General features: G+C 53.0%; 2 protein-coding genes across 2 annotated transcripts in view; one reads left to right on the top strand and one right to left on the bottom strand.

Moving 5' to 3' along the window:
* ACOT11 (acyl-CoA thioesterase 11) overlaps positions 1-2,052 on the top strand; it is a 43,230-nt gene extending 41,178 nt beyond the window's left edge. The window contains exons 15-16 of the mRNA XM_049775175.1: positions 327-453; positions 1,444-2,052. Of these exons, the coding sequence (XP_049631132.1) occupies positions 327-453; positions 1,444-1,599 (283 nt within the window). The 3' untranslated portion in view covers positions 1,600-2,052. The remainder of the gene's footprint in view (positions 1-326; positions 454-1,443) is intronic.
* FAM151A (family with sequence similarity 151 member A) lies at positions 1,718-15,610 on the bottom strand. Its single transcript, XM_049775472.1, has 8 exons — positions 15,496-15,610; positions 14,315-14,623; positions 7,563-7,700; positions 6,277-6,436; positions 4,382-4,603; positions 3,501-3,640; positions 2,746-2,883; positions 1,718-2,391 (listed from the first exon to the last, which is right to left on the bottom strand). Exons 1-8 carry the CDS (start codon positions 15,608-15,610, stop codon positions 1,718-1,720), a joined length of 1,896 nt encoding a protein of 631 aa, XP_049631429.1.
* Between the last annotated feature and the right edge of the window lie 2,323 nt (positions 15,611-17,933).

Raw genomic sequence — 17,933 nt, 5'->3', positions numbered from 1 at the left:
TCTTTATGCACAGATACCAGAGATTGAGTCAAACTGGTCACCCATGAACTCGAGCAATTCAGGGCAACACTCTCCTGGGCTGCATTTCAGGCAAAAGGGGCCATGAATGGGAATGTTGCAGAGGGCCTTCTGTGCAAGCTGGGGGCTCTGTCCTGGTAGGCTGCCTGGCTCAGGAGTGGACACACCCTCTTTCCCATGGCCATCTCCATGCCCCCATCCTCGGGGAACCCCAGGCTGGCAGGGGGCTGTGGGCCTTGGCCAGTTCCACTGCATGGGGAGGCCTGGACAGAAGAGGCCCTGACCTTTTTCTGCTCTGCCTGCCTTAGGGATGCCTACGTCATCGCCTTGAGGTCTGTCATGCTGCCCACACAGCCTGAGACACCGGACTACAGTCGAGGAGAAACCCTTTGCTCGGGTTTCTGCTTCTGGCGTGAGGGGGACCAGATGACCAAGGTGAGCCACTCACCCACTCCCTCACTGTCCCCCAAAGCCACACACAGCACACAACAAAACAGTAAGTTTTCTCTGCGGAGTGAGGTGAGCACTGGGCCCTGTGGGGTCTTGGAGGGCAGAAGGCTGGCTGAGCCCAGGACGTCCCATGCCTGGGTGTGACTGTGGCAAAGTACCCACCTGGCATGTGTGAGGCTCTGATTTTGATCCCCCGCACCAGAAAAGGAAGCCCAAATCTTGTGTCCTTAGTTACCCATATCTCCTCCTCACTCAGAAAGACTCTAGTTTCTTGGCCTAGAGCTCAGAGAGCAGGTCTGTGCTCAGGGGAAATGTGGGAGAAGTTGTAGGGAGCCTGCCGTGAGGCCCCAACACTCCCTCTTTGGTTCAGAGCTACCTCAGAGACTCAACAACAATCTTAACAAAGTGGGAACTTTGCACATTTATTGGACTGGAGAGATAGTACATCAAATATGGCGCTGTTGACCCAGGTTCCATCCCTGGCACTCCAAATAGTCTTTAGAGCCCCTCAGGAGTAAATCCTGAGCATAGAGCCAGAAGGCATCCCTGAGCACCACCAGGTGAGGCTCAGAAACCAAAAACCAAAGTTAAAAGTAAACCCTGAGCTCCACTGGGTGTGGCCCCAAACTAAAATGAACAAGAGAAGTTTGCTTGCTCTGACAGTGGAACAACCATCAGCAGGGAGTGATGTCAGCTTATTTCTGTGCCATCGGACTACACATGCATTCACGTAGGCAGGATTTTAGTCTGGGCCCTGGAGCCATCCTGTCTGCTCCTGCAGATGTTCAGGCTGGCAGTCCAGCATGCAGGGATGTGGGAAAATCCTAGTGCACATTCTGCACTAGGGGTTGTGGGTATGTAGGGGATAGGAGGTTAATGGTACAGCTGGCAACGAACCCAGTGGGCTCCCACCTAGCAGGTAAGCGGGTCGACCCCCCCCCTACTGCCCTCCTGAGTGGATTCCTCTGCCTGCAGGTGTCTTACTACAACCAGGCCACCACGGGATTAGTCAACTACCTGACCACCAACGTGTCCGGCCTCTCTTCAGAGTTCTTCTCCACCTTCAAGGCTTGCGAGCAGTTCCTCCTAAACAATCGCAACGACTTGGCCCCCAGCCTCCAGACCCTCTAGCACGCCCCCACCCAGGAGACTCCATCTCGCTCCCCATGACACTCAGATGACTTGTGAATGTAGGCGCAGCCTTTATTCCACCCCACCTTCCCCACAAAAGCGGAGACCCAGGCAGGGGTCAGTGTCCCCGCAGCTTCGTCAACAGGTCCTTGCGGAGAGCCTGGGGCAGCTTGAAGTAAACCCGAGTCCTGTCCACATTCCTTGCTGCCTGCAGCGCTGCCCACACTTTTGCATCGTCTCCTTGCTCGGGGCCCAGATCCACTGTCACAGTGGCCCGGGGGGAGGCTGCCAGCAGCCTGGCCACTGGGACAGCCCTGCTCCAGCTCAGTGGCCCGGCCTGCAGCTGGAAGGATATAGGCTGCCGGAGGCCCCGGCACAACTCCAGCATGTCTGATATCAGCTGCTCTTGGTAGCCAGCGTCCAGCACCTCCTCCGGCCAGCTTGGAGCCACCGTGACATCAGGGAAGATTTTCGCTATGGCTGTGAGCAGCTCTGTGCCATCTATGTGGCCGGGGGTGGTAAAATTGCCATAGGACACGGTGGTGCCCACCCAGACCGGCCGAGACAGCTGGCCCAGGGTGGATAGGCGTGCCAGCACAGCCAGGGCCGGCTGCAGTGCCCCAGGCTCTGCAATGTGCACATGGATGCCCCAAGGCCCTGGGCGGGAGCTAAGCTGCTGTAGGCAGGTCTCCAGCGGCAGGACAGGGCCACTCAGGCCGCGCACCACGGGAACAGGGTATTCAGAGGCGGGCATCTGCAGGCTTATGTTCAGCAGGACCATGCCTTCCCCATCTGCAAGAAACAGTAGCTGAGTCCAGGATCCTGCTGGGGGCAAAATCTCCTTTAAGAGGTGGCAGGTGGGATGGGACCCTGGGGGTGAGGGTAACAGATTGCTGATGGGCTCATGGAAGTGAAAATTGGGCACTAGGCTCTCAGCTCTTACCTGTGGCTGCCCTGCTGCCCTGCACCTCCCTTTTGGCTGAGGATACCAAGACATCGTCTTAAGGCCAGGTGCCGCATGCTCTTGACACCACTACCCACTGCCACCCCTCATGAGCCAGCTTTGTTGCTGTAGTCACAGGTGAGGGTCCTTTCCCCAAGCAGAGGACAGAGGTGGAAGATGAGGCTGGGGTGAAAGGACCTTACCTGGGAGCTGGATGGTCCTGGCATTGTCCTGGATGTCAGGAATCAGCCACTGCACCTCCAGGCCATCACCCCCGGGGGTCTGGAGCAGAGGGACCAGGCTGCCCCCTGTGTAATACATCCGTTTCCGTGTGGAATTCACTGTGGGGGCAAGTGCCAAGGTGAAGTGGCTGGCACTCTCCCATGCATACACCCCCCTGTTTCTGCACCTTCCAAGGAGCTGCCCAGAACCCTGGCTCCCCTTTTATGAATGTCAGCAAGTGCCTTGCTCACTCTAGAGGGGTTAGTTAGAACCAGACGGTGGCCCTGGTCCCTAAAGCAGAATGTGGGGGACCACTGGAGATGGAACCTGCTGGCTTGCAGCAGGGTCAAGGAATGAGAGACCTGGGTAGGGTAAGAGCCAGCACCAGGACCATTGATTAAGGGGTATAGCGGAAGGGCTGCTTTCTGAAATGTTGGGGTAGCCCTGCAGATGAACTTCTCTGAAGGTCTAGTGTCGGGGTGAGTCTGCTGGGTTTGCCTCTGAGCTGAAGGTTCTGTGTATAAAGTATCTAGCTGTTCTAAACCTCGCCTTCCCGTGTATAAAATGCAGTCCCAAGGGTGGAGAAATGCCGCTTAGATGTGGGGTCTGGCCCATAGTAGGTGCCTAAAATGATCCTCCACTCCACACTGTCTGGAGTGGCTGGAAGCACTGCCTGCTCCCACCCGGATCTGCCCCTGTGGCCACCCGCCTCCCCTCTGCCCCCAATGCTCCCTACGTGCTTGTTGCTTGAACTGAGACAGGATGGGCTCAAAGAGGTCGTAGTAGATTTGGTGGGGGGCAGAGTTGTCGCGGAAGTACAGGAGATCATCCAGCTTCACCGGGTCTGTTTTACCCTGCCACAGTGTCAGGCTGTACCTGGAATCCAGAGAGTGGCGTCAGCATCTGCTAGGTCTAGAGGGAAGCCTGGCCAAGTGGCCCGGGCAGCTACTTCCCCTTCTCTGCACACCACCCTTTTCCCGGTGGCAGGCAGGGAGAAGAAGCAGCCTCAGGGGCTTCAGGAGCAATGACCAAAAGGGTGGGTGCTCTGCAGAAGGACAGGGACTGAGGGGACAGGTTGAGGAGGATGGCAGAGAGGGCAGACATGGTGAGGGCACCTGGGCTGGCTCCTTTGGAAGGTGGGACTGGGCTATTTTGGGATGATGAGGCGAGGGGGGTAGGAGCACAGCTCACTCCCAAGAGGAGAAGCTTTGTGGGGATCCAGCTGTGTCTCTCTTTTGGGAGGGTTTGGGCCAAACCCAGTGATGCTCAGGGGTTACTCCTGGCCTTGCGCTCAGAAATCGCTCCTGGCTTGGGGGACCATATGGGACGCTGTAGAGTCTTAGGTCAGCACGTGCAAGGCAAATGCCCTACTGCTTTCATCACCTTTCTGGCCCCGTTTCTCCTTTTTCATGGGTAGAGCGTTGTGGCCCAAGGGAAGGGCTGCCCCAGGAAGAGGAGAGCTGCCCGTCTTCAGAAAACAGGGGCCTGGCAGAGGGTGTGCGGGTGGGCAAGTATTGGGTGGATGATGCCTAAGACTGTCGCAGACATCCGAAGCTGCAATGTTCCCTGATGGACAGTGGCATCCCTGGCTAGGCCTGGGGGCCTGGGGTTTCTCACCTGTCAGACTGGTCCAGCAGCCAGCTGAAGTGCTGCCAGGAGGCGCGCAGTAAGCAGGCCCGCACGGGGAAGGTGACCCGCTGTGGCAGTTTGCCCACCAGTGCCTGCATCTTCTCCACCATGGTGCGGCTGTACGTCTGGCCCAGGAAGGGTATGTACAGGGTGGTCCAGCCCGGAGACAGGGTGACATTGGGGTACTTCTCTTGAACCAAGCCTAAGAACCTGTGGGGAATAGAGAGACGGGGCTCTCACTGCTCTATAATCCTGGGCCCCCTAGTACGGTGCTAGGAAGCTGAGGACCAATGGCCCACCTGAAAAGACAGATGCAACATTCATGGTCTAACTTGGTGACTGGGGGCAGCTCGCTCAAGGTCTCTGATTCTCAAGGCAGCACTCCTTCAAGCAGGGCACAGCAGGGCCTCTGGATGATCCCTGGGTGGCCAAGACTGGCAGCACCCTTGTGCGCATCTTTGAGGCGACCCCCTATATTCTTTTCTTTTTTTGGGTCCACACCCAGTGGCATTCAGAGGTTACTCCTGGCTCTGTACTCAGAAATTGCTCCTGGTAGGCTCAGGGAACCATATGGGATGCTGGGGTCAACGGGGGTAGGCAAACACCCTACCCACTGTGCTATAGCTCTGGTCCCAGACCCCTATTTTCAAACTGCCACTTTGTACTATAACTCAGTTCAAGAATCAGGCTGCAGAGAGAAAAGGAGGGGCTGTGGGTGGGTGGCCCAGAGAGATGATGGCAAAGGTGTGTGTGTGGGGGGAGTGGGAGGGTGGGGGTGGGTCTTGGGATCTGCAAAGGTCGATTTTCAAAGTGGGTGTCCTCACTGTTTTAACTGCTAGGTAGTCGGGTCGTGAACTTAGATGAATTAGCTCCTGTGCGAAGAAAATGAAACTAATTAATTATACCTACCTCATTCTTGTAAAAGTTCAGTGGTCAAGCTCTTAAGTGCCTGGGACACATAATAAACAAACTGGACCTCAATTATTGTCAGTGTTGTTTGCAGGGCATGGGGGGGGGGAGGAATAATGCCTAACCCAGAATTTCCAGGTAAGTCTCAATTACATTAGGCTCTTCTCTTTCTGTGGGGGAAAAAATAGCAGGTGCACTTGCCAAGAGAGACTCCTGAGCATCACCAGGTGTTAAAAAAAGATAGCTAGACACTTGCAGAATAGAGAACCATGGGTTCAGGGGATGGGGACCAGGCTATGGGGGCTCTGAGTGTTCCTTGATACACAGCCAAGCACAATTCTGGTGGTGTATGTGAGTGCAGTGAGGGGCAAAGGTGGGTTTTTGAGGGGTGAGAGGAAGAGCCAATATATATATATATTTCTGTCTTTTAAGCCACACCCGGTGGTGCTCAGGGGTTGCTTCCTGACTCTGTGCTCAAGATTCACTCCTGACAGCTCGGGATACCATATGGAATGGCAGGGACTGAACCCAGATCTGCTACATCCAAGGCAAGCAACCTACCCAATGTACTATCGCTCCTGCCCCAGAAGCCAGTAATTCAGAATTTTCCAACGAGCCACCCGGCCCTGATCACTGAAGATATAGAGAGGCCCGGGGCCTGTCAGCCTTCCAGGAAGGAGTCCCAGTCGGTGGTGGTTGGGGGACTAAAATGGATAATGACACCCACTGAAATCAGGGCAGTGTTTGGAGGCAGCATGGGGCTCTATAGGAAATGCCCAGCAGGTGCAGTCAGGGAGGTTTCCAGAAGAGGGACTGGCTGGACAGAGGTTCATCAGAAAAGGTGAAAAGGCTTTGAGGCAGGAGACGAGCATGTGCAAAGGCTCAGGGGCTGCAGCACTGAGTCGAACACTTCCAGAGCCTGTGTGGGGAGTGGGCCGGACTCTGCCAGGGAGGGTAGGGTGGCATTTACTCACTGGGTGGCATTGACCTCCACGGAGATGGGCACATTGGGGCCTTTCAGGATGTCAGCATTGATCCACACAGGCCTCTGGACCCGGCCCTCGGCTGTCAGCTGCTGCAGGAGGTCCAGGGAGGGACCCACAGCCTTGATGCTCTTAAAGTCCAGTTTGATGCCTGTGTGGAGGAAATGGGCTTAGGGAACCAGCTCTGTGCACTAAGGGGTAGGCGTGGGGAGCAGAGGGAAGGCATGTGTATGGGTGTGGGGCAGTGGGGCAGACAGGAACCAGACTCCAGGGGGGTTAAAGAGGATTTGCAGAGTCAGAGCCATGGGTCAGAGAGAGCTCTGTGGGCTGAGTCCAGGCTTTGCATGCAAGAGGACTGTGTTCCATCCCTAGCACTGCAAGGTGGACCCTCCAAATGAGCCTGAATAAAGTTGGAGCAGCCTCTGAGCACCACCATATATGACCCCCAAAGCAAACCCAACCAAAAACCCAAACCCAGATGGAATGGAGAGGAAGGAGCAGGAAAGGAAGGAGTCGCTTAGACAGGAAGGCCCCAGATCCCATGGAAGGCTGAGGCTTTGGTTAGCACCAGACCAACCAGGATAGGGATGCGGTGACTGGGCAGGTGGTGACCGAGTAAGCTCAGGACCTCCCTCCAGCGTGGGAGGGAGTGAGGGAGGTAGAGAGAGAGAGAGAGAGAGAGAGAGAGAGAGAGAGAGAGAGAGAGAGAGAGAGAGAGAGAGAAGGAGAGAGAGAAAAGGAGAGAGAAAAGGAGAGAGAGGAAAGGAGAGAGAGAGAGGAAAGGAGAGAGAGAGAGGAAAGGAGAGAGAGAGAGAAGGCAGCTGAAGTTGAAGGGAGAGACTAAAAAAAGGACTTGGCAGGGAAGTCAGAGGGACAGTCAGGGAAAGCCAGGCCAAGGAGATGACATCTGTGCTGAGAACAATGGGGAGCCATGGAGGGTAAAAAACAGGGGCATTATGACAAAGGAGACACCAGAGCATACAGTGTTGGGGTAGAGGGGAGATCAGAGGGGCTCCTAGGAGGCAGCAAGTCTGGAAGAGATGCTGTAACTGGGGCTGGGTCAGGGGAGGTTTGGGGTTAAGCTACTTACTGCCAGAGAGGGGGCTGCATGGATTTTGACCAGAACTGCAGGTGAATTAATCCTAGTTGGGTGGATTCAGGACAGATCACTAAACTGTATTTGCACTTTCCCATCTCATTGTGCACACAGAGCTCACCGGGGTTCCGGCACAGCGAGGGCAATGGCTCGTTGCACGTGTCTCAGGGAAGGTCCTTACCCTTCTGTGAAGTGGTTAGCACAGCCTCAAGCCACTGCTGCAGAGTGTTGTCGCTGTGGGTGGCTGGGGGGTGTGCCATGATGGGGACCCCAGACTTGTTGTCTATGTTAACATCTGCCTCCAGGACCATGGCATCACCTGTGACAGGGGAAGGATTCCATGAGAACTCAGCCATTTTGGGGGGGGCAGTGATCAGGTTACTTCTGGCTCTGTATTCAGAAATCACTTCTGGTAAGCTCAGGGGACCATATGGGATGCCAAGGATTGAACTCAGGTAGTTCATTGGCAAAACCCTATCCACTGTGCTATTGCTCAGTACCAAGCCTTTTTTTTTCTTGAGGGGGTATGGGCCCACTCTTGGTAGTACTCAGGTTACTCCTGACTCTACACTCAGGAATTACTCCTGGAAGTGATGAGGGAGGACTATATAGATATAGGATACTGGAGATTGAACCTGGACCAGCCGTGTGCAAGGCAATTGTCCTTTCTGAACTACTATCTCTCATGCCTAGAACACAGCTTTTTATTTTTATTTTATTTTATTTTACTTTGTTTTTCTTTTGGGTCACACCCAGTGGCACTCAGGGGTTACTCCTGGCTCTGTGCTTAGAAATTGCCCCTGGCAGGCTTGGGGGACCATATGGGATGCTGGGATTCAAACAGCCATCTGTCCTGTGATGGTTGCATGCAAGGCAAATGCTCTACTGCTGTGCTATTGCTCTGGCCCCAGAACACAGTTTTTTTTTTTTTGTGGGGGCCACATCCGTTTGATGCTCAGGGGTTATTCCTGGCTAAGTGCTCAGAAATTGCCCCTGGCTTGGGGGGACCATATGGGACGCCAGGGGATTGAACCGAGGTCCTTCCTTGGCTAGTGCTTGCAAGGCAGACACCTCACCTCTAGTGCCACCTCTCCGGCCCCAGAACAGTTTTTAAAGGTAGCTTTGCTCATCACCAAAATAGGATAGGTAAATGGTAGAACATTCAGGAAAGCCAGAAACACCAAGAGAACAATTCACTTTCATCCCATCATAGTTCACAGACTAGTATGTTTATCTCAAAATCACTTTTTCTTTCACCACTCTGACACATTTGTACTGCCATTTGTAGTACATTTTAGTTAAAATGTTTTGAGCAGTGACTCTCAGGGGTTACTCCTGGCTATGCACTCAGAAATCGCTCTTGGCTCGGGGGGCCATATGGGATGCTGGGGGATCGGACTGAGGTCTGTCCTGCGTCAGCCACGTGCAAAGCAAATGCCCTACCGCTGTGCTATCACTCTGGTCCCTACATCTTATTTTTATAAAATGCCAGGGTGGGCTGGGGCAAATAGCACAGTGGATAGGGTATTTGCCTTGCATATGACCAACCTGATTTCAGTTTCCGGCATCCCATATGATCCCCTAAGTACGGCCAGGAATGACCCCTGAGCTCAGAGCCTGATGTAACTCCTGAGTACTGTCAGGTGTAACCCCCAAAGAAAAGAAAACAAAACAAAAACTTTGACCAGGGATCAGAGATGGCTCAAGGGCTGGCTGAAGGCTTTGCATGTGGGAGCCCAAAGTCGACTGGGAAGTGTCCCATGAGTCATTAGGGATGACCTTGGAGCAAAGACCGAATGCGGACAGTCCCCTTCATCCTCAAAAGATTGCAAGAGCCTTGATTGGGAGTGATCCCATAACTCAGTTACTCTCTCACTTCTGAGATATTTACTTGTTTAGTTTTGCTATTACTAAGTAGAAGTGAGGTAGGGCGTTTGCTTTGCACGTGGCTGATGCAGGACAGACCTCAGTCTGATCCCCCAGCATCCCATATGGCCCCCCAAGCCAGGAGCAATTTCTGAGTGTAGAGCCAGGAGTAACCCCTGAGAGTCACTGCTCACTGCTTTTTTTTTTTTTTTTTTGGTGACCTTACTTTTTAGGATCTTTTTTTTGGGTGGGGTTGGGTCACACCCGGTGGCGCTCAGGGGTCACTCTTGGCTCTGCGCTCAGAAATCGCTCCTGCAGGCATGGGGGACATATGGGATGTGAGATTCAAACCACTGTCTATCCTGTGGTGGTGGCATGGAAGGAAATGCCCTACTGCTGTGCTATCTCCCCGGCCCCAATGATCATTTCTGATTTCTGGTCCTGGAGTTTGAGCCAAAGCAATGCAGGGGATTAAAAAATGCCTTTAGGGGGGCCAGAGAGATAGCATGGAGGTAGGGCATTTGCTTTGCATGCAGAAGGATGGTGGTTCGAATCCCAGCATTCCATATGGCCCCCTGATTCTGCCAGGAGGATTTCTGAGTGGAGAGCCAGAAGTAATCCCTGAGCGAAGCGGGTGTGACTCCAAAACCCTCCCAAAAAATGCTTTTAGGGAGCTGGAGAGATAGCAGTGGTAGGGTGTGGCCGAGCCTGAATGGACCCAGTTTCGATTCTTGGCATCCCATATAGTCCCCTGAGCTTCTAGGAATGATTTCTGAGCCCAGAGTTGGGATTAACCCCTGAGTGCTGCTGGGCATGCCCCCCGACCCAAATAAGAATGCCTTTAGAAACCATATCACTAAATTATATCTGGAAAAAATGGTACTGATTCATGCCTACACCCCAGTGCATTTGTTTGCCCCATCCCTAACCTCTTTAGTTCAGTTCATGCAATTAATTCCATCTGGCCCTGCGTGTCTGGCTGCCCTCTGACCCCTATATTCTCTGGGGAGCTGAAAATTCCTCTCTAGGGCTGCTGCCCCTTTGTGGTGGAGTCAAGGCTGGTGGTCTCCCTCATTTTCAGTCTTGCTCCCCTAGTTCCCTTTCTCGACACCACCAACAGAGGGCGCCTTAAACACAGACTTGATCTTGTCCCTTTTGTAAAACCAAAACCAGTCTCTTCCAGCCCTGGTCCCAATTCTTTGCAAAATTGTTTTTGCAGAATTGCTTGAGCAGGTAGGGTCTGGCCAATTTCTTCCCTCTCCTCTCCTTTCCTTTCCCATGTCTCCATTCTCCTACCCCTCTCTCTAACTTTTCTCCTGTCAATGTTTTGTTTTTACTAGTCACCCTGGAACTGTCCAAATGCAGGTTCTGATAAGTGGCTCTGGGGCAAGGCCCATAACTATATTTTTCACAGGCCCAGGGACTAGACTTTGAGCAGTGAGGCTGGAAAGGCCATGTAAAGGCAATCTCTGGGCCTTTACACAGGCTGTTACCTTAGCAACACTCTTGCCTCTACAGCTTACAGAGAACACCTCCTTCTCATCTGTTAGTGATGGCTTAAAATACCAATTCCTCCAGGCACTGCTGACTATGCCAGCCCCATTATTGGGTGATAGGCTTCACTTTCTGCACAGTAGGTCCCTCTACCCCATGCCCCAAGGACTCATGACTTCCTGTGCCTGGCCTCCAGAGGCCAGGGTCTAAGACTTGACTAACTGCTGGAATCTGGGACTTAGCTGGGCCCAGGCCTTCTAAAATGCTGGGGACATAGTACAGGGGTTAAGGTGCTTACTTGCCTTGCATTTGGTTGACCCCAATTCAAGTCCCTGCCCCACCAAATATGGCCCCACCAAGCACATCCTGGACTCACTCCTGAACACAGAGCCATGAATAGCCCTACCACTGTCAGTTGTGGCCCAACTCCTCTGCCCCAGGATGTTGAGGGGCAACAGGGGTTGAGGCCAACTCTGAATATAGCCAACTCTGGTTCCATCCAGGCACTGCCCCATCCTTATACACCATGGGAGCAACCCTGAGCACAGAGTAGGGAGTAACCTTGAGCTCTGCCCACTATGACCTAAAAGGCTGTTGAGTGATGAATAATGGGATAAATCAATCATAGAAAAAGTCAGAATAAAAAAAAAGAAAAAGTCAGAATCCAGTAGCTAACTCAGGTCCACAAAGGTACAAAGGTAAAGTCAGAGACAACAGGGGAAGAGGACTGAGGGGGCTAAGCACATGATTTGCATGCAGGAGTTTCGGGTTTGATCCCCAGTATAAGATGGTCTCTGGATCTGGAGAGATAGCATGGAGGTAGGGCGTTTGCCTTGATGCAGAAGGACCGTGGTTCGAATCCCGCCATCCCATATAGTCCCCCAAGCCTGCCAGGAGCAATTTCTGAGCATAGAGCCAAGAGTAATCCCTGAGCTCAGCCAGGTGTGACCCCCCAAAAAAAAAGATGGTTTCTGAGCACTGTGAGATATGACTCCAAAGACCAAAAAAACAAAACAAAACAAAAACAAAAAACCAACCAAACAAAAACCTCAGAGAATCTTGAAGATTTCTCTAAAACCAAGATGTAACTTCTAGAAGGGAGAGGGAGGACTAAGTGCCAGGCTGCCTCTGGCACTGAAACAGGTACTTTGCAGTGTGCCACTCCATGCCCATCCTGCTAGAGACAGGGTGCCTCCTGCTCTCACTGCCTAGGCAGATGGCACCTGCAAAGCCCTATCGAAGCTGCAGCTCCACCCCAGACACGGCTGCCTGGCACACCCACTACCTTCCAAGGCCATTCACCTGTCAGCATCTGCTTCCAATTACGTCTGAGCCCATCTCCACAATGGCGGCCAGGGCAAACGCATTATAGTGTCAGTTCCCTTCTTTCTTTGGGTTTTCCTTGGGGGTTTCCTTGACCTCTCTGTGCATCTTTTTCCTCATTTACAAGAAATCATAAGTTCATGAGCTTGGCACTTAATGTTCATTGTGTTTCCCGTTGCTATAGGTCAGGCCCTATTGGAGTAAGATAGATAGTTCAGGGAGTTGGCCAATGTCTCAGTGTCATGATTAATTATGACCTTCCACCCTGGAAATGCCTGGCTTTGGGCCATGAACATGCTGCTCCCTCACTAATCTCAGTTTTGCAGAAAACTCGACACTGCTGACCATAGAGGTCCCTGAGCTATTCTCTAGCCAGTCCCCGGATGGGATTGGAAGTGACTTTGGCTGCCCCAGGCCTTCACTCTGGCTCTCTCCACATGGGGTCTGGTCCTCCAGCACATCTAAGATGAGTCTCCAGTGCAATTCCCTTTAATGTGAGGTCACCATCTAGTAGGATCCTCAGGGAGAAAACTGGGCCTGGAATCTCCTCTAGACCCTTCACAAATCTTCACGGTCACCTGCAGCCAGTCAGGTCACCTGTTCTTAGGCAAGGAACCTCTTGGTGGGGCCAATTCTGGCTTGTTGCCAACCTGGAATGAGCCTGGGAGAGATCCCTGGCCTTCCCGGAGACCTTATCTCCCAGATAAGAACCACCTCCCTGATTTTCTCCAAGAATCCTTGCTCTTCTTTCTCCTTACCACACCTCATAAGATCCTGGAACCCCAGTAGTCAGCCCTACCCAGTGTTGGCTAACCCTTTCTCCTCCAGGATTTAGGGCCATACCCTGTGATGCTCAGGGATTACTCCTGGTTCTACATGCAGAAATCACCCTTGGCAGTGCTGGGGGACCATATGGGATGCCGGGAATAGAACCTGGTTGGCTGCATCTAAGGCAACCACCTTATCCACTGTACTATTTCTCTAGCTGTCCTCTCCTTTCCTTCTTACAAACCTTTTGCACACATAGGCCTTCCCCCATATTGGCCGGAAGTAATAAGAGCCGAGGTCTGGTATCTCACCCTGGTTTTGCTTCAGACCTACTATACAACCTCAGACAAGGCTCACACCCTCTTAGACCCCATTTCCATGTCCGACACTTGAAGGTGTGGCTAAGTTGTGGTTCCTGAAGTGTGCTCCCAGGGCAGCAGCTGCAACTGAGAAATTCCTGGGATTGTGCATCCTCAGGCCGTAAATCAGAAATGGACTGAGGCCAGCAGCCTGTGACCTTAGAGATCGGCTCACAGCAAGGCCCGTGCCTCTGTCCTGTTGGTTGTTGCTCTAGTCTAGGGTCTCTGAACCTAGGATAGAGAACATCCTCTATAGTGTCCCCCGCTACTGGAGGAGTTCTCTTCCCCGGTGAACCAGGTGGCCAGGGTGCAGGGACCTGAGCATGGGGCTTGCACTGGGTCCTGTGTGGGCTTGGCCATGTGGGGATACTGGGACTCAGGGCAGCTCACCTAACTTTTATGGAGTCTGCTTTTCTTCTGGCATTTATTTCTGGGTAGAAGGGCCACACTTTGGGGTGCAGAGGGCTACTCCCAGCTCTGAGCTAAGGGGTCTCGCCTGGTGGTGCTCAGAGGAACAAGCAGTTCCAGAAATCAAATCTAGGCCTCAAATACAAGAAACCATTAATCTAGGCTCTCCAGCTCTCCTTTTCTTCTGTCAAAGAAGAAACAGATTGAGCTGTTTTGAATCCATAGAACTAGTGTCAGGAGAGGCCCCTGGGCCGTGTGCAAGAAGCCCCCATCACTCCTGCAGAATCAGAGCAACAACCTGATTGACTGGGATGGGAGAGAGATCAGTACCCACATGTAGGAGGCCCTGGGTTCAAACCCCAGCAGCGCCTGCACACAAACCTATACAATCACACACAGACACACATGTATGCACACACATACTGTTTTATACACAGTAAAGCTAAAATTTTGTGGCACTTGAACTCTCATCTTCTGGCTTTCTCAGGGGTAAAAGCCTTCCATAGCAGGGACTGCAGCATCCTGGAGATGGGGGAGGGGAGATGGTCGTGGACTTGGACTTGACATCAGTGGACAGTGACTTCCTGCTCTGAACCCTCTTTCCCAGTGGGGACCTGATAAGCCTGTGTCCTCTGCTGACACTGCCCCTCCCCTCATCCCTCAGTGGCCTCGACCCCACTTCCTTCTTTCCACCCACTCCAGCCCTGGGACTCACTGTTCAGAGCCTCCTCCATCTCCTGTCGGCTGTTGGCTGCGTGGTACCAGGTGACCATTAGGCCATCCGGCCGGTCGATGTTGCCCAGCTCCCTCAGGTAATCCAGCATGTCAGCATCTGGGCGGCAGCTCTTCTGGCACCTTGGGTGGGCATCTGAGGGGCTGTTAGCATGTTTCCTCCTTCTTCCTCCTTCCCCTCCCTGGGATCCCAGGGTATGACCAGCAAGCCTTCCAGCAGAGTTAGGGGGACCCTCACAGGGTTTCACCAAGGGGAAATTTGTGAGTGGAGACTTCACTTGTAGGCCCTTATCTAGCCAGGGACAAGCAGGAAGTGCACAGAGGAGGAGAATTTGGAGCATGAATGGATTTAGAGAAGGAGGGGCCAGGCTGTTCAGAGCTGTGTCTGCAGTTTTGGCTAGAACAGCAGAGGAAGGGGGCCAGAGGGCCACTGGACAGAGCCCATAGGAGAGGAAGAAGCGGAACAGGAGAGATGGCCCAAAGGGAACAGGGAGCCCCTGAGCTCTAAAGAGTGTGGTACCCACACAAAAATGAAAATGCAGCAAAACAAATGGAGCCAGGCAGATGGGGAGAGAGGGTGAGGATGGGGCTGTCAGAGCAGCATAGGCTGTGCTCAGAGCCAGGGTTGTTGAGAAAGAACCTCTGGATTGTAGAGATGCAGAGCTAGCAGGTGGCGCGAGTGGGGGACGGGACATGGCTGCTGGGGTGCCGGAGATTTGGCAAGGTCTGTGATGTCAGAATAGGTATGGGCTGGGTGCAGGGAAGAATCAGGGATGAAGGGAGGGTGCAGGCAGCTATCAGGAGGTGCGCAAGTGGGTTGGGAGGCTGCTCTTAGAGCTGTGGGTGAGCTCAAGATGCCCAGTTGATAGACCAGGACTGGGCACATGCTTTGCAGGTGAAAACCCCAGTGCTGTGGGGTCTCCTAAGCACCAGCTTTGCTCCCACGGAAAAGATGCTGGTGTTTTCCCCTCAAGACTGCCCAGAAGAAAGGAAGGTGGGGCTGAAGCAGCTCATTGGAAGCTAAGAAGGGAAAGGTCTGGGGCAGTTTCTGGGGAGAAAGTTCCAGAAGGCTGGGTCTAGGCGAAGTCTTGGTGGGCATGTGGATGGAGGAGGCTGCTGGGGCCCAAGTCAAAGGTGGGTGATCTGTGGGAAAGGAACCCCTACCTGGCTGCAGAGTGAAGCCCAGAACCAATCCGATGACGAGGACCAGCACCACACAGCTGCTGCCAATGAGGGCCCACTTGGTCCGACTGTTCCAACACTCTTTCTTGCAGGCCATGGGAGCCTCCCGAATTGTGCTCCCTAGTACCAGAGTCTTCAGGGCTTCCTGAAGGGGGGATGGCCGGACCCTTGTCGCACCAGGTCCCCCGTGAAGTCCTACGCTAGCCGGTTCAAAGGTCCCAGAGAGGAGACGCTCCGTGGCCCCTCCTCTCTCTCCACCCTATTTCTCCTCTTTCACCCTTTCAGGATCTGATCAAGTGAAAAATCCAGCCCCCACTCTGCCCGACCTTTGAGCAAAAGGACAGGCAGCAGAGGATGGGTTGTCACCCTGCTCGATGCACCCTACCCACCCAAACCCTGTGCCAAGGGATTGGCAGTGCCTGTGGCCTCTGAGCCCTGAGACCAAGACTGGAGGAGCAAGTAACTCCTGTCTGGGGCTGGGCCATTCCCTTATAAAGATGCCTCTGATGCTGAATTTGCTTGTCTGGCTGCCCTGCCCAGGGTGTCAGGAAGAGCAGATTTAGATTAGATCTACCCAGGACAGATTAAAGCTCTCTGGATTTCCCAGATTAGCTATCTGAGATGGAAATTGCCCAGTCGCCAGCATGCTTGCATTCTGCAGCTGCCCCTCCTCTGAGGCTGAGTCATCCCCTGAGCCATTCAGGAACCGATGGGATGCAGTCATCTGGATTCTGGACCAAAAACACGGCTGAGGCAGAGAATCAGCCACTCTTGGAAGACACTGATGGGAAGAACTGTGGAGAATAAGCCCAGAAGATTGGTGGGGAGGGGCTCAGGGTCCAAGAAGGTTCATTTTCATTTTTGTTTGTTTTTGTTTTTGTTTTGGGGGCACACCTGGCCCTGTGCTCAGAAATCACTACTGGCAAGCTCACGGGACCATATGGGATGCCAGGAATCAAACTGGTTCTGTCCTGGGTTGGCCACGTGCAAGGCAAACGCCCTGTCCTACCACTGTGCTATCTCTTCTGGCCCAGGAAGGTTAAGGCACTTGCTTTGCATGCAGCTGACCTTGTTTAATTCCTGGCATCACATATGATTCTGTGAACCCCACCCAAAGGGATCCCTAAACACAGAGTCAGGAGTCAGCCCTGAGCATGGCCCTAAGCAGAGCCAGGTGTGGCCCCAAACAAAACAAAACAAAACAAAAGAGGAAAAGGGCATCAGAGGATGCCCCCAGGATAACAGTGCTACTAGGGTTAATAACAAAAGTGTCATGATGTGGGCCACTATTCAGTTGACCACTTTTTAGTGACAGCCATACTTCATCCCAACACTGGGCAAATCTCTGTTGATCAGATTTGACAAAGGCTCCCCAGGGCCAGCAGTGCCCCTTCTAAAGTTGAGGCTCCAGCATCTGGTTAAGTCTTCACTGCCTCCAGGTGGGGTGAGATAAAGGGAGAAAGGGCAGAGCTAGAGGTCCCCCATCTCCACAGTATCCAGGGATTTCAGGAGGAAATTTCAGGAGGACCTTCAGAGCTGTGACGGAAGGGACAAGAAGGATGCTGAGGTCAAGTGAGGGTGGAACCAGTCAGAGACAAAGGTCCCCCAGACCCCAGGATCTCAGAAAGTGCTGTTTCAGCTGTATAAAGCTGGTGGGCAGGGGATTCTGGGAGATCCCTGTTCCCCTGTGAGGTTGTACCCCACTCCTTCCCCACCCCCCAGAAGTCCAGCAGAGGGTGGAGAAATGCATTCTGAATTCCTTGTTAGAAAAATAATGTGTTCCTGACTCCAGCTCATAAACATTCACCACAAGAGCTATGGCCTGCTGGGCAGGAGACCCCACCATGGACCTGCTCCTGCTCCCGAAGCATCCAGCGTGGCCTGCAGGGCAAGGGCCATGGATGGAGGAGTCTCTGGGCCAGGCCAAGGTGTCTGGGGACTGGAAGCTGCTCCGGAAAGAACTAAGGGGAAAAAAGGATTTCATCTTCTGCTACTATAAAGCTCAAAAAAGGGTGGAAAGTTCAGAAATATGGAAATAAGAAAAATATTTTTTTTGTTTTTGGTGTCACACCTAGCAGCACCAAGGACTTACTTCTGACTCTGGCAGGCTTGGGGGACCATATGAGATGACAGGAATAAAACTTGGGTTCATCGTGTGCAAGGCAAATGACCTACCTGATGTATTATCCCTCTGGCCAAATCTATTTTTTTGTTTGTTTGATTGTTTTTTGGGTCACACCCGGGTTACTCCTCAGGTGCTCAGGGGTTACTCCTGGCTCTGGGCTCAGAAATCACCCCTGGCAGGTATGGGGGACCATATGGGATGCCGGGATTCAAACCATTGCCCTTCTGGATGTTAGGCAAACACCCTACCTCCAAGCTATCTCTCTGGCCCTATTTTTTGTTTTTGTTTTGCTTTT

This window comes from Suncus etruscus, chromosome 6 (assembly GCF_024139225.1).
Source record: "Suncus etruscus isolate mSunEtr1 chromosome 6, mSunEtr1.pri.cur, whole genome shotgun sequence".
NCBI classification, from domain to species: Eukaryota; Metazoa; Chordata; class Mammalia; order Eulipotyphla; family Soricidae; genus Suncus; species Suncus etruscus.
The sequence above is the reverse complement of the archived record's forward strand: the minus strand, read 5'-3'. Positions and strand labels throughout refer to the sequence as shown.

Bases quoted from the DNA above. Each gene is read 5' to 3' on its own strand.
- FAM151A (XM_049775472.1), bottom strand. From the start codon at position 15,610: ATGGCCTGCAAGAAAGAGTGTTGGAACAGTCGGACCAAGTGGGCCCTC. The intron at 2,884-3,500 runs GTAGGGAGCATT...TTGCCCCCACAG, and splicing joins TCAGTTCAAGCAACAAGCAC to TGAATTCCACACGGAAACGG. The intron at 2,392-2,745 runs GTAAGGTCCTTT...TGTTTCTTGCAG, and splicing joins CAGGACCATCCAGCTCCCAG to ATGGGGAAGGCATGGTCCTG.